The sequence below is a fragment of the Rutilus rutilus genome (genome assembly GCF_951802725.1).
Source record: "Rutilus rutilus genome assembly, chromosome: 9".
Lineage (NCBI taxonomy): Eukaryota > Metazoa > Chordata > Actinopteri > Cypriniformes > Leuciscidae > Rutilus > Rutilus rutilus.
This window is the reverse complement of record NC_140223.1, coordinates 11,953,662-11,969,609: the sequence shown is the minus strand read 5'-3', so window position 1 is coordinate 11,969,609 and position 15,948 is coordinate 11,953,662. Positions and strand designations below refer to the sequence as shown.

At 40.1% G+C, this 15,948-nt stretch overlaps 1 protein-coding gene across 4 annotated transcripts in view; it reads right to left on the bottom strand.

Moving 5' to 3' along the window:
- Positions 1 to 141: 141 nt before the first annotated feature.
- sacs (sacsin molecular chaperone) overlaps positions 142 to 15,948 on the bottom strand; it is a 29,578-nt gene continuing 13,771 nt past the window's right edge. For 3 of the 4 annotated variants that reach the window (XM_084419291.1, XM_084419292.1, XM_084419294.1), the window contains 3 exons: positions 14,855 to 14,946; positions 13,721 to 13,747; positions 142 to 12,951 (listed from right to left, as the gene is read on the bottom strand). In XM_084419291.1, coding sequence (XP_084275417.1) covers positions 1,397 to 12,951; positions 13,721 to 13,747; positions 14,855 to 14,946 — 11,674 coding nt within the window. In that variant the 3' untranslated portion in view covers positions 142 to 1,396. The remainder of the gene's footprint in view (positions 12,952 to 13,720; positions 13,748 to 14,854; positions 14,947 to 15,948) is intronic. The other variant, XM_084419293.1, reaches the window with a different exon arrangement.

The window sequence follows — 15,948 nt, the reverse complement described above, 5'->3', positions numbered from 1 at the left end:
AATAAGCATTCGTGCATAGTTTGAGATATAGCAAGTAATATATCTTGATTATTGAACATGTTAAATACGCACAAACCAATATTCCCACTGTTAGAGGGTCTCAGACTTACAAATATGTAATATGAAATAATGAGACTGAGACAAATGACAAAATGTATTTGTCAAAACACAGTAGCCAGTGTTTAATTTCAGTCATTCTCACAGTTAAACAAAGGAAATGGATGAAAAACATCATTGACATTGAGCACCATATGAGCTTCTACACTACAGTATGTTCCTCTTACACAAATTTCTGAGAACTTCATGCAAAAAATTCTCATCAGTAGAGGACAAGAGGTTCCCATTGTAAATAATAGAAAATACATATTTAATCAACACGATTCTGAGGAAATACGGATGATGTATGTGTACAGCCACAGCAGTTAACTGAAAAGTCAAGTTTCAAGAGAAAATGTAATTTTGAGTGTCTCTATTTTTTTAAATGGTACATTTTTTTTAAATAGTAATATGTGCTGAAACTAAACCCGCCAATATCCTCGTATGGGAAATAAAAAAAGTGTTCCGTTGCTCCCCTAGCCAACAATGTATGCATATATGTTTAGTTCGTTTGAGATAAAGGTGATTGTGAAATTATGGAATAAATTTCATTCTTGCATTTTATAAATCTTGCAACAAGACCAATTCCACCGGTAAACACTCATGAACCTACAGTCATATTATATCTTATGATGTCTAGGTTATGCACTGATATCAATATCACACTTAGATTGAAATGTATGCATACATTGAATGTCAATTACCAGCTGAGAAAAAGTTGTATGCACAATATATGAATTACTGGCACTGATAAAGATCCCATAAAGGAACTGAGCTGACTGACCTGTCATTGCTTGATTGCACATGATCACTTTTCAGGTGCTATTCATTCAAATTCCTACAATCACTCAAGTGCTATTTACATAAAAGTGCAGTGCAACTCATGCTAATAAATCACAATACCATCAACTTAATGACTATGGCAGGAAAATACATTTCTAGAAAAGATAAAAAAGCAGCATCGGTATTCATTATGTACAAAGGAACAACAATAAATGTACTTAAAATAATAAAAGGTATTTCTATGCTTTTGAACATTATGTACACTGCTGCATGTTAAATAGCGTACACTTTTTTTAGGCTCAGGCAACCTTTCAGAGAAATGGAGCAAATGTACGCGATAATAAGCATGGGTCACAGCATCAGAGGTGGCACTGTTAAAATAAAAATGCCAGCTAGATATATCATTTTATTTTTAAAAAGTCTGTTATAACTATTATAATATTTACTGGTCTATATTGCACAACCACCGCTTTGTTGATTCATCTGCTAGTGTTTTGCATTGTCTGATGCTGACATTTCAGATTTTTTGCTGGACAAATGTCTCAAGTTTGATGATTATCCGAGCTGTACATTCCATTACTCTCATTGCTACTTCCGAAGTATACCTGTCATTGGGAATCTGAGGGAAGGGCAATAGGTCAGGGTAGCGAGTTCTCAGGCTGTCCACGCCATAACCTTCCAGGATGTTTACATCCTTGGCCAACCCTGTCAGCTGGGAGTTGTATTCCTCTACCTTCTGGGCAAGTGCTGTGGGCTTCACATCTTTGTCTGATTTTCCTCTGACTGCATAATCTGCTGCAATTAATGCAAGCTTTGTTGCCAGGTAGCATTTGAAACATACCCATTCATTGGCATTTTTATGAAGGTCATTTCTTGCAGCAGAAAAGTTGGCTCTTGCTTGCCTTAACCACCGCCGTGCCTCCACAGGGTTACCAACAGACTTGAACGATGGCGGTACAAAGAAGCGATTTGAGTGCGATGTGCCTGAATAGCTAGTAAACTGTCCTCGGAAATGGTGTTTTTCTGATTTATGGCTTGTTGCTTCTTGGTTCCATGATGTGTAAAATCGTTGAAATGAGAATTTCTCTGACTGGAATCGTGTGGAAGATGAAGAGTAAGGTCTCCTTGATCCTCTATCAGCCGTCTGCTCTGCTTGTGTTTGCTTCTCCATCCTGCTGATCTCACTCTGTAGGTGTTTGAAGACTTCTGTAGCGATGTCAAGATTCTCTGCATTTTTGTCAGGGTGCCACTTCAAGTACAAGCGCCGGATAATCTTCTTGCGTTCAGTTTCAGAAAGTTTCCAAGCTTGTTCTATTACTGAAGTAACTTCTTTTAGAATTTCTGGTAATGCATTGAGTTTTATCTTTTTGGGGGACGCCTTTGTTGGAGGAGCCCTGTGATTTTCCTTTCCAGGAAATATTGGTGGCACCATTCTGGAACGAGGGGAATGACCCTCCGAGGGGCTTGTTGGAGTTGGTGTGCCATCTCGATTATTGGTGCTATCATCCTGTCTAGAAAATTTATACAGATCAAGAGAGCTCACAATTTTGTACTCACTGTACCCAATGTCAATTTGAAAGCACTTGCCGAGGACACTTGGACTTTCCTCCTCTTCTCGTTCCACTTCTTGAACGATGATAGCATATGTGTAAGTTGGCTGGTAAGTGCCTAAAATATCACCTCCCTCTGAATCTACCAGGTAACCAACATACTCTCCAGGATAAAAGACATTCATGGGGTCCATGAGCAGTAAATGATGAATCTCAGCAGGTATGGGTGTACCAGGTAGTGGAAGCTCCAGCTTTGAGGGTTCAGTTGTGTCATACTTGACACCAAGGTTGTCTAGCTTCTCTGTTATTCTATAGATGTCATTGCAACCCAACATAGCAATAAGATAGGAGGTGTCAGAAATCAGGTTGTCTGTAGCTGACTTGAGGGTCATTGCCAAGGCAAGAAGAAAATTAATGTCTTTGCTGTCAGAATGCTGAATGTAGAGGTGGATAACAGCTGTTCCATATCTTTTAAGAAAGGCAAGAGTTTCACTACGGCTGTGGAGAATTGGGCTGCAGCCTTTCACTCGCAATGTAGTCTGTAGTTTCTCAAAGCAAGACACCTTTAAGCCCTCACACAGTGCTTTGCATAACCGTATTGCTTTCTCCTCATTCACCATGTATGCATTCTCATTCTCATGTTTCATGATCCGAATTAATCCAGTGATAAACTGCTCTGAAGACAGAAGCAATTGAAGCCGTCCCTGCAGAGAGCAAAGGGCACCAAATTGGCACATTCTCGGTGAGTCTTCATCAAGTTGTTCCTCCAAGACACTACTCAGAAGCCTGGGCCTCAGTTTTTGCGGAAGCAACATGATCAGCTTTGTGTGAAAGGCATGGTCTTTGCCTAGGTAACACTGGCTCATGTCAACTAGCATCTGAACACCAACATTACCCTGAATTCGGCTCTTGAAGTGTGGTGCATCGTCAAAGACCAATGTGTTTGATTTGGCCAATCGTCCATCATGACTTGGAAGGTAAAATGTCAAATCTCTGAGATTCTCAAGGTCTTTACGGATCTGTACTGGGTCATTCTGGAGACTTTTGAATAGCCCTGAGACAGTTCTTTTCACTGTTCTCATTTCATTTGGGTCAAGCTGCTTGCCTTCTGAAATTCTATAAATCCGACACAAAACTTCAACATATTGTTTTGTTGAAACAATGTCCTCAGTTCCCAACAGTTTGAAAAGTTGGTGAAATGTACCAAGCTCGAGGGGAAGTTTGTACAAGTAGGGTTTGAAGTCAGATTCATTGTCCAAATTAATGACAACCTCTTCTGGTTTAAGAAGTTTCCAACCCTCCTCAACCATGACGAAGGCTACTCCTCGTAACTGAAAGCGGAATTCATGTTTATCTGCATTCAGAAATTCATAAATGCTTCTCAAGACCTTGCTTCGTGTTTTCACTGTGTCATCATCCAAGTTTGTAATGCTACATATATTTTTGCAATTGCTAATGACTTTTTCCAATGGTGGGTCCACATTAACATTTAACATGGTCAAAATAAGATCAAGTTGCTCTTGGCTGGTAAGTGTGTTTCCTTCTTGGTCTTTTATGCTTGCTGGGGTGGCCCTTTCTGGTAGTATAGGACAAGATGTCCACAACAACTGCATGATATCAGTTTGTTTGAACTTTGGATTGACTTGTGATCCATTGAAGCGAATTAGAGGGACGGTGCCATTCATTTCTTGGTACTGAACGTGAAGACGAACAAGCTCGGCTGGTGCACGCTCTGGGCATAGGAATGGTATCATAGAGAGTTCTTTGAGGAATGCCCCATCAAACAGATCTGTTCTCTCATTGAAAATGTGAGTTAGGAGTACATCTACAATGGTCTGAACTTTTTCCTTTGACCAGTTCTCTGTATGAGCTTTGATGCTGATCTCTTTCGCAAACTGTAGAACTTGCTGTTGAGATACTACATATTTCAAGCCAATGTTACGAAGGAATGCTATCCATGAGGGTAAAAAGGATGTTCCACTTTTTGGCTTTGACACCTGCTCAATTTTTCTGAAGAAATCATTGGGAATAAAGGCTTTTTGTGAAAGCATTACTTCAAACACTTTAACTGTTTGATCGAAGAAGGCTTTGGCAGGTTTTAGTCTACTGGTGGAGTCATGAATGAAGGACAGAGCTTCAAGTTTTTCAAAGAGTTGATCCTTGATGCTGGATGGCTCCTCCATTGCCAATAACCTTTCCTTTAGATAGATTACATGTTGGATTTTGGCATCATGTGATAAAATGTCAAATTTTGGAAAGATATGATTCAGGTATACCTCAAGGTCATCAATTGGTGTGACCCCAAGAAAGCTGTAGAGTTCTTTCAGCTGTGGACTGTCAGTGAGAAAGGCTGAGGATGTATTGTGTGCCCACTTTTCAATGTCGGCAGAGGGAACAGTCTTTGTTAGAACATAGCATGCTCCGAAGTTTGCGATGCAGATGTACCGCCCACTGACAGCTTTGTAACATGGCAACAGTTTCAGACATTGTACATCATCCTGGGTCAGATTAGTCAAATTGCAGTTGAAGTACAACAACAGTGCTTCAAAGTCTTTGTCTGTCAAACTTGCTGTTTTGAACGCTGATATCTGGATCATGTACTCAAGTGCTCGAAGTATGCTGGAAGGATTGTCTATATTTGCTGTATGCTGGGCCAACAGAGGCAAGACAGGACTCTCTTTGGCACATATTTTGTTCACAGCCAATTGAAAGCATCCTCCCTTCATCAGGGTATGAAAGACTTTGTCATTTTGTCCATTTGGAAAGATGGCTGCAAAGATTAAGCTCAGGGGTAACAAAACGTCATGCTCTGGCACAACCAATTTGTTTCCTGACACCATAAATTTGATTCCTGGAAGAAGTGCCCAATCCTTCAAGATGTCCAGAATGGTCTCAAATGTAGGGTTGATCTCTGTCTGGTCATCCTTGGTTGCAAGTTGTTCACTGATGAAGTGCCATGCACTTTTAAGCCAAGATTCTGTAGGAAAGTTCTCCTTCCATTTTACTGAGCTCCTTGTTCTGCACTCTCGGGGAAGTGCAGATCCCAGAAGATCTCCAAAACTGCTTATGTCAAAAGTCTTAGCCACACCTGCCTTTAGAAGGATGTTACTGTACCTTATGTACAGTGTGTGCATGAAAAGTTCCTTCCTTGATGCAATAAGCTCATGATGATTGCTCAGAAACTTTGGATGTCTGGAGTCAAACACTTGCAGAACGTTGTCCATTGTCATCAGTAGTGGCAGCCCCTCTATGTTTATGTCATTTTCCTCCACATCTTTGAAGCAGTAGTCAACCAGCAGTTTCAGACCATGGAACAGCTTGAAATTGGACTGTTGCAGTCGACATGGTAGCTTTCCAACTTGGCAAGATGTGTCTGGAGATGAGAATGTCAGCAGGAAGCTGCGAACATCCTCTGGTGTCACATATTTGACTGAAATCCCAGCATCTTCAAGGCAGAAGTACAGACTGGCTGTCTCATCACAGCTGTAGATTAGGTTGAAGCCAACATCCAGGAGCATGACCTTCATTCTGTAAACATTTTCTGCCACAGATTTTCTTGTGGTTATGTTATACTCTGTGTTTTTAAGATGCTGCAACTCATCCTGAAGTAAGTTGTCAAAGAAAGCTTGGCCTTTGGTTGAGGTGGATGTGTTCACCCAGGAGATGTATACTGCAGAGTGCATATCAGCGTTATCAACATGGGGTGCTCTAACAACAGGGAGTAGTCTTTTCAAGTCTACATGAATGCAAAGGTAGATTGCCTTTACCAAACAATACCAATCTGGTTGAATGTCCAGTCTGTTTACAGGAAAGATAGACAAAAATTTTCTCAAAATATCCCTGACAACATGCATTGGAGTTCCTTGAAATATTGTCATAGTGGGGTCAGGGCCTGGAAACAGTCGACGTTTCAGCTGAATAAGCAGTTCTACACATGCAGGTGCGATTAGCACTTTCATTAGATTGTTGTTCCAGTCGCTCCTCACACCAACTCCATTGTCATCCCTCCACAGATTTCTTCTGGCAGAGTCTAAAGCAAAATGGCCATTCACATGGAAAGGCAAGCCAGTCTCCAGAGAAAGAGGAAGAAAACAGAAGGCTCTGTGTGTTTTTTTGTAGTTGTGGCTGGTGCATGCTGCAACACCACCACGTGGAAAGAGTGTTATGTCCTCATTTTTGTGAGCTGAAATTACACTCTTAGATACCTTCTCCATATCAGAAAATCCAGATCTGTTGCATATCAGCCAAGTCGTAGAATTACCATCTGTGTCTTCTATGTCCATTGTATAGGTAATCTGTTGCACTGGAATTTGAGCCAGCTGTTTTTTCTTGGAGACACTGTCCAGAACCGAGGCGTGAAATTGTTTGCGTTTTAGTCGATCACCATCTGAGATTTTCGCTGTCACAGAATAAATAGTTTTTAAATCCCCAGTCCCATTCTCAATTTCACATATGGAAATTTTCTCCATGTGATTCAAAAACATGAGAAGTTCTGCACCATCTGTTCGTATTTTATCAAGGAAATTTTGAACCATTCTGTCTGAAGCAGGTGCTGAGCTGATCTCAGAGATTTTGGCCATTTCGACATTTCGTATGGGAAATCTGAACATTGTGCTGCGTTCCAACTTGAAGTGATTTCCAAGGTATAAGTTGAGTACATCAGAAAACTGGGATCTGAAGTCTGAATCCAAATCTCTAAACATTCTTCCTGGACTGACAGATGTTGCTCCAGGTGCAAAACGGGCATGTGGATCGAAGATGCAGAGAATGTCATTATTTGAGATAAAAGACGGACAGTCAGTAATGTGATAAACTGAGTTAAATCCAATGCCATATTGCCCCGTTTTTCCAGGGTTTGCCTCTTTGGTGCCCCTTCCGAGATTCTGGATCCCCCTAATATCATCCTCTGTAAATGGTTGATTGTTGTACACACAGAGTGATGGGCCTTGCATGGGAACCCATTTGTCATCAAAGACTCTGTCAGTTGGGTGGGTCCTGGGATCAAAGACAAAGTATATTTCTGTGGCTTTTGCATCATCTGCATTCTGTAGGAGCTCTTTCAACATCTCCTTTTCTGATGGATAAGCATTGAGGATACTTTTTATTCTGCTGGTAAGCTTCTCCTTCTGCCCAAACTCACTTCCAAGGGTAGTGAAGCAGATGTTTGAGGCGTATCTTTCTAAGGCTTTGTGACGTTTTGGAACCGTCCCCAACTTTACTGCCACCTCTCTTGGAATATCACCATGGCAGTATTTAACGGTTGTGTCCCTGACTTTAATCCAAGGACAGTCATTATAACAAAGTGATTTTGATGGCTGTAGTGTGAAATTGCCATCAGGAAGAAGAATCTCCCCGTAGTTGCTTAGGCAGAATTCTTGATTTTTGTCTCGGATCAAGCTCCATATTCCCTCACTAATTATTCTACGAGACAGCTGAAAGTTTTCTTCAGTAAGAGGTTTTCTCCCACATTCATTCTTTATCAGCTGTAAAACTGCTGAGAATGTTTCAACAGTGAAGCTCGGGTGAACTCCAACATTTTCAAAAAGTTCCCGACAACTATTTCTGTACTTGTTGGGAAGCTGATAAAGATATGGAGCAGCATCAAAGTTTAAGTGAAATGCTACTTTTGATGGTTCCACGTATGTGTTCTCGACTAGAATTGAGGAGAATGTTTTTAGCTCCTCCACGATTTCCTCTTTCGCAGCACTGGACTGTAGCAACTCTTCATAGAGATATTTGTAGCAAGCATTGGTTATGTTCTCTTGATACAGAGTCACACCATCAAAGGATTTTGAGAGCTCTTTTAGCTGGCTGATGACTAATGAAACCATTGGCTTTTTTATCAATCCAAGAAAGTCTTTCACAGCCAGTGAGATAGGACCACATCCTTTAAAGGAAGGGGAATTTTCATTCAGAATAGGCTTCATTAAACACACAGTGTCCTGATGGTCTGTTGTAAAAAGCTCTTTTGCCGAGAACATGGTAGATTGGGAGAAATTGTTTCCATGCCATGGAAGTGAAAATCCAGCTGGCTTTGTCAAGAATGGAAGGAACTTGATATTTTGTAATTTGGCAAGATACTGATTTGCTGCTGGATCTCTAATTTTTAGTTTTTCATCAATGAGACTAAGGATTACACTGCTCCTGTGGCATGCAATCGTGTGGTCATTTTCATTTAGAGCCAATACAGACTCAGCCCGTTCAATCAAGTCTTCCCAAGAAAGGTCATCCTTGACCATACCCAGCTGCACTAACTTCACCAAGCATACTGGGTTGGTATAGTCTCTTAAACTTCCTTCAGGGAACCTTCCATCTTCACTGTTGTACAGTTTGGCTACTCTGCCCTCTGGATGTATGAGTCGAGATGGCAAAACAAGCTTCTGTGATGGTCCTGAACATGGAATGCATGGGGTTTCCCTCAGTATGGATGCAAACTCCTCATGTTTTTCATTGAGTACATAATACATCAGAGGGTCGCGTAGTTCCTTATCTATGTCTTGGATATGGGGGAAGAACACTTCTGAGAAAAACTGTGTCTCTGTCAGGGTGTTCTCCATCAATTTTCCTTTACAGCCAGCATCATCAAAGCCTTCCTTGACCCAGTCTGGCAGCTCAACAGCACAGAGATCTTGGGCACCACACTTTCTGAGGTATTTTAAGAATATCTTGAAAGCAGCAGACCCAATGTCTGGTCTGCAAAGCAAAGTGTCATCCAAAAACCGGACATCCTTGATTGACACCCAGGTTTTCCCATCAGAAAAGACTCTTGCACAGTCATCACCAACACCTTTTGCTATTTCTTGATAAACCCCTTGACAAATCAGACTGAAATCATCATGGACAACTCCAGGGTCAGGCCAGGCAGCATAATAGCTGTAGTCCAATAATTCCCCATTTTCTGACATTGACCTCAGCATATTAAGTGCAGCCAAGTACGCTTGGACAATCACATGTCTCATAAAAATGGAGTTCCATTGTCCTTTTGTGTCTGTCTTCCAGATCTCTTTGCGATTTGATGTGACAGCAAAGCAACCATTTATGTGCACAGGTAAGCCAGTTTTGATTCTGAGGGGTAAGTAGCAGAAAACTTCCCCAATTGGTGTTGCACTTGTCTTTACAGTCCATTTTCTATTGTCTTCTTCAGAGAGCAGCACTGCTATGCCTCCACATGGAACCAGACCAAGGCGTTTTCCACTATCACTCAAGGAGAATTTCAGAGCTTCTGTAACATCCATGCACGAACAGATAAGCCAGTTTGTATTTTCCACTCCCTTTTGTGGCATGTCATCTGAAAGTCTCTTGGTTTGTGTGCCTTTAGCTGCCATCTCAAAGTAGGACGATGGATCCTCTTCAGAACCTCTGAACAGTGGGGACTGAAGGTCAACAATGCGTCGGAAGACATTGTGGAACTCCTCCACAACAATTCTGATGATGCAACCAGACTTGGGGACCTCTGCTGGGACTCTGCTGGTGGCTGCAACTTTTTTCATGACTTTGGCAGCAGATTTCAGAACACTTAGTGGACCATAAGCTGCTTTGGAAGACCACACACTCTTGTTTATCGTGACAACATCCTGCGCAGCAGCAGGGTTTGGCTCCTCACATTTCAAATATTTCAAGACCATTGTTCCAACATGCTGTGTGAAGAGAATGAGCCGGTGACCACAGATACTAAATTCATCTACAAGAGAGTAGATGTCAGTGGTATTGTAGTAAATACTGCTGATTTCACTTACAGATGCCTCCTGCTCAGTTCTGAAAGGAAGTCTGAAGAGCGTCCCATCATACTTGTAAGGGCACTCTAGTGACAGTGGAAGCTGACAGTTAAATACATTGATGAAAGATTTGAACTGATTGGGAAACTTCCGTAGCCGTTTCTGCTGTTTGCTCCAGTTGATTTTGATGCCTGGATTTGACTTGTCTCTAATGTGTTTGCTGATGTGATTGATGTTGGGATCAAACATGATCATGAATTCTCTACTCATGATAATGGGTATGTCCGTCACATGATAAACAGAGTTGAACCCTAGGCCAAATTTGCCCACTTTGTCAGCTTCACATCTTTTCATGGACCCACCCAGCCTGGTTATATTAAGGAAGTCTGTATCAGAGAAAACAGAATTGTTGAAGGACCACAAAGCTGGGCCATGACAAACAATCATGCCAGGGTCGAGCAGATTCTCTCGGATGTCAAGATTCTTTCGCATGTCAATCAGGAAACTACATTCAGTGGCATTTGCATCGTCAGCATTCTGCAAAAGCTCTTTGAAGATATCTGCCACTGATGGATACTCCTCTAGAATGTTCTTTATTCTCACAGTTAGAGGCTCTCTTTGGCCTGACTGTTCAAACCCAAGATTCTCTGGGTTAATTAATCTTGTGCTCAAACATGGAACTCTTAACCATTCAGCAGTTTTCATTGGAATGTCATCATGGACAAGGATGATGGGCTCTGAAACGTCATCTAGTAAGTCATTCAAATCCTCTACTTTGATGTCACAGTATGTGCATTCGTGGATAGGTCTCATAACCAGTTTGCTTGGATCTTTGTGGTAAAGAATGGGTACATGCATGTCAGTATCTACTGATATTTGACTGCTGTATAGCCACCGTAAAATATTTATTAGAAGTAGGACATTGCGTTTGCTCTCTTCTCTTGTCATCTCATGTTCACTCCTTTGCCTGATCGTTTTGATAACTTCAAACACATGGCTGGGAACAACTTCTTCAATAGAGCCACAGAACTTAAAAAGCTTGTTGAATTTTGCAATAGTCTTTGGTAATGAGTACAGGTAAGGCTGGAGGTCCAAATCTGATATGGGCTTTAAAACTGTGTGTCCAGGGGAAACAAAGGTCTTCCCTGTCCAAACCCAGTCAAAAGGCAGAGACTTGACAGCTTCCCTTGCGTCCTCCAAATGGGCTTGCATGAATTCATATATCTCAAACAAGATCTGCTGAAACTGATACCAGTCCTCAGTGGTAAACGCTTGAGATCTGTGCCAGTCATTTACTGCTTTCAAATGCTGGAGCACTTGCTCTACTTGAGGCTCTAATGACAACTTCAGGGCTTTTTTCATGCCTGCAGAGGTACGTTCCACCAGGGAAACCGAAGAACCAACAAGCACAGCATGAGAAATATCACACATTTCTGAAAGAGAGGAAATACTGCAAGAATCACCTCTCCAAGCAAGTGACTTTGGGTAATTCAGAGGTCTGTCTTTACAAACAGGTACCCATTTCAATTTTTGCAGGTTTGTCTGAACCTCAGAGGACTTCACCAACTTTGTCTGTTTGTTTAGGATAGTAAGGAGTGTTTTTGCCTTCATTAAAATGGGATCCCATTCTGGTTTGCTGTTTCCTTGCAACTCCTCAATTTTTCTGGCAACCTGAAGCACATCCTTTTCACTCAGCTGAACCTCATTTTTCAGCCCCAGTTGCCTCAGTGAATGAAGGACATCAGGAGATGATGTATACTCATCTGGGGGAAACCTTATCTTTTCTTCCATGAAGAAAAGGTTCTGCAAAATCTCCAACTCTGGATCAAAAAAGTCTGTTGGTGAATGAGGTTTTTCTGAAGAGGTATAAATAAACTTCAGTGAAGAAAGCCAACTAATTACTGCCTTGTTTTCATTCTTCAGAAAAGACAAATGAGTGAGAGCCCAGAGCATGATTTTTGTTACTTCCTCTTTTGTGTAGAATCCTTTCTCAATGTCCTGAATTATCACCTTCAGGCATTCAGTGCTTTTCACCTGCTCAAAGTTCAACAGCCGTATTAGACGGATGGTTGCCTCATCACTGCAGTCAACTACATTTATGGACAATTTCACATCTAATGGATGCTTGGCGGTATGATGTAATACTCTGGCTCCTTTCAACAAGGTAAAAGGTGAAGGGTCTGTTTTGGACTTCTGTCCAACTTTGTCAAAGATGGGAAGCTCTTGGATTATGCGTTTCTCTTTTTCTGTGACATCAGTGAGACTGGCTAAAAATCCTCTCAATGCAATCTTCTGCTTTACAGAGAGAGATGCAACTTGGCTTGCTAATCTCTGAGATGAAGAAAATCTGTCCATAATTTGCAGTAGGGTGCTTGGTGATAACTGGTGAATGTAATTTTTCAGGAGTGGATGCTGTAAGCAAGGATCAAGCTGCTTCAGGATAACACAGCCAAGCTTCTTCATGACTTCAAGTAAGTCTTCCGAAGGAGGGCCCTCTTCCTCATTTACAAGAAAAATGGGTGATGGAATTTTCAAGCGCAGTAGCTCTAGAGAATCCAAGGTGTCAGTCAGTGGCACATTTGGAATCAAAGGCAAATCTTCAAAGACACTAAGGTCATCTGCAAAGTTAATGTAGAGATGCTTCCAAATCATTCTGAGCCAAGATGCAGAGGGGTGATTCTTCTCTTGATCACCAAGGTTCCACTGAACTGCAAAATCTCTAGAAGGCCATGCTGTGGTAAGGACTTCTTTAATTAGCCGTGCTGATCTCTCTGGGGTTAGCACTTGAACCTGAGTGCAAGGCCTCCCTGAAAGCACACAAAACATGATGTAAGCTGCACTTGGTTTTAGACAAAATATCAGACTGTATATATAGCTTCAGAAAAAACACTATGGAGTCTTGGATTTACCTAGATTTTAAGTCTACTTAAACAACTGTGGCTGATTGTCTTCTGTTGTTCAACAATTTATGCAGAAATGCAGGTAAATCCAAGGTTTCAAATTATTTTTCCTGCAACTATATATTCTATAAGACACTTAAAGCTTCAAAGAACACTACTGAGACACGAGACACATTAGGAAATTCAAAAATATTTACAATCAATGCACAAATCAGAAAAACTTGTTAAAATGGCTCGCATGCTAGAAATAGTTGAAAATCTTCTAATTAGAAGGTGATATATCCTATTTTTTGCTGTTAAGGTTGTACAAATATATGAAAAAAAGGCTTCAAGTAATGGAAAATTCTTGATGTTCGCATGCATGTGCATGTGTGTTGTCATGTTAGTTCTTGTGAACATTTATCAGTTTACCACTTGCAATTGATTGATTGAATTGGTGCATTTAAGTTTTATTTCTTTATAAATTTCAAAACAAACTGCATCTATAAAACAAAAACACATTAACACTTTAAAAGTTTCATTTTACATTATTAGATGCATTAGTACTGTATGTTTTGTTTTGATATATGGTTAATGGGTTATTCAAATACACAGATGTTAGTGAATAAGTAGTGTATCCAGAAAAGCCATGGCAACTACATCTCTAGAGGCATTAGACAACACATTGTGCACTTACCAGAACAACCCCAAAGATATTGTTGAACTGAAATTAAAATGCAAAAAGAAGGATAAATGTGAAGGAAAAAAAAAATAGAGAAAATAAAAAGTGATAAAGCAAATAATGACATATTCTATAGAAGCATACATCGCAATGCATTTTGCTGATACTGATCAAATAAGATACGGTTTTAAGATACCACCTCTGTATTGTAAAGTAATATGTATGTCTACAATGAGGCAGACACTCTTTATACAAATGATTTAAGGTAGTCCTAGTTAAAAAAGTACACACAGTATCTGAGGGAGTAGCACCTTCAAATATTATACACAACAATAATGTTTAATAGCCTACTATATATTAATTAGCCTACTATATATGATTATATATATTACTAATAATAATATTGCTAATATTGTTACAGGATGCATCTACGCTAAAAGGGCTTAAACACAGGATTTATCAGTGTGTGGCGAAAAAGCAGCATGAACATTCTGCTAAGAGTGTCCTTTTATGATGTGCAGAAGAAACTTGGGTCTGTGTGGATGTGGAACAACATAGGATTTTTGGGTGAACTATCCCTTTAAAAATGCAACACAAGGCCAGAGATGCTCAAAAAAATGTGAGACACGACACAACCAAATGCAAGAAATGCATCCTGTGTAAATGCCCTAATCTTGTAATGTCATGCAAAGAGAGGAAGAAAGCTGCTTCCCGTCAACAGTCATTTTAATATCCTTGTCAACGACATGTCCTATGGTCAACTGTAGCATAAGCCGTACAAAAATGTAAAGACAAAGATTTTTTATCCTTAAAAATAGAGAAGAAAAAATGTACTCTTCACTATTCTCAAATGACTAAATACACTAATTCAAGCTAAATAGGATGCCTAAGGGCAGAGTTCATAGGTTCTGCTTATTTTATGGACAGTGTTTCATCTTTTTTCTGCATGTACTAGGTTAAGCATGAAAAAATGTAACTCAAAATTCTTGACACCCGTAATAGCAAGCAATGAAGCCCAAAGATGTTACTCCCTGCAGCAAACTAAGCATTAACAAGATTACATTTTACAACAGAAGAATGGAATTGTGAGCAGATGCTCTATATACCCTGGATAAGAGTATGAGAGTGGCATTATGAGCAGGTGTCTACCTCTGCTTTTGGCTGCTTCTTTCAGGCTTGTCATGACATGTGGGGCAATGCTTTCTAAAACAAATCTTCCCTCCAGTCCTGGATAAAGGGACCTGCAAAGAAAAATCAAGCTCATAATAATATGTTTATCACATAATGTAAACAAGTTTTGGTCAGGATTCAGAAATAAATGTTATTCAGAATTGAATCAAGAATGCTTCTCGTGAATTTGAGAAATTAAGGAAATTAAAATAATTTCATATTTTACATTTCAAGTTGTAAGACTGAAAATACAGGTTGAGGCCCTGGTCTGAGACAAAGGGCTAATTACCATTTGACCTCCCCCATACGACCTCACTTCCGCAAACTACTAAGAACTCACACAAGAATATGGTTTAATGTGAATGTTTATCATTGACTGTTATGTTTTTGGTGTCATTTGAAATGTCTCAAAGTGAGTGGTACAGATATCTCATATCCAGATAGATAAAATAAAAGGTAATAAGGTTTATAGAAGTTTAGAGAAAACTGGTTAAGCCATTTGAGGGTGGTTCTCCCCATCCCCCATATCACCTGGGCAAACAGGATAAAGGAAGGTGTGCGTGAGCTATCTGGGCTCTTCTTTGCTGGTCACGAATGGAATAGGTGGTCTCTCCCTCTCTCTCTCTCTCCCTCTCTCTTTCTCTTTCTTTCCCTTTCTCTCTCTCTATCTCAGGTTACAAGCTGGGTAAGATTCTTTGGTGTAACCAATGTATAATCATGTTCTAGATATTTGAATTGATTGTGGAATTGATCTCTGATATCTGAAATATTAAATTGTTACACGCGATTATTCTAACTGATTTTGACATTGTTCCTTTAATGGTTATAAGGAATAGTCAAACATTCGCTCACTTTCAGTGAGGCACAGATATTATTAAACCTTTCATTTATGGAGTCAGATGAATTAACGAGTAAATACATATGATTAATGTATTACAAATTTAACCAACCCATACTTTGCATGAGTGAGGACAGAGCACATGATTCCTTCCCCGTATATTGGCGAACCGGCAATTGGGCCAATATAGTGGGCCTTACAAAGTTCCATAGTAGAAGAATGTCAAATATTTGTT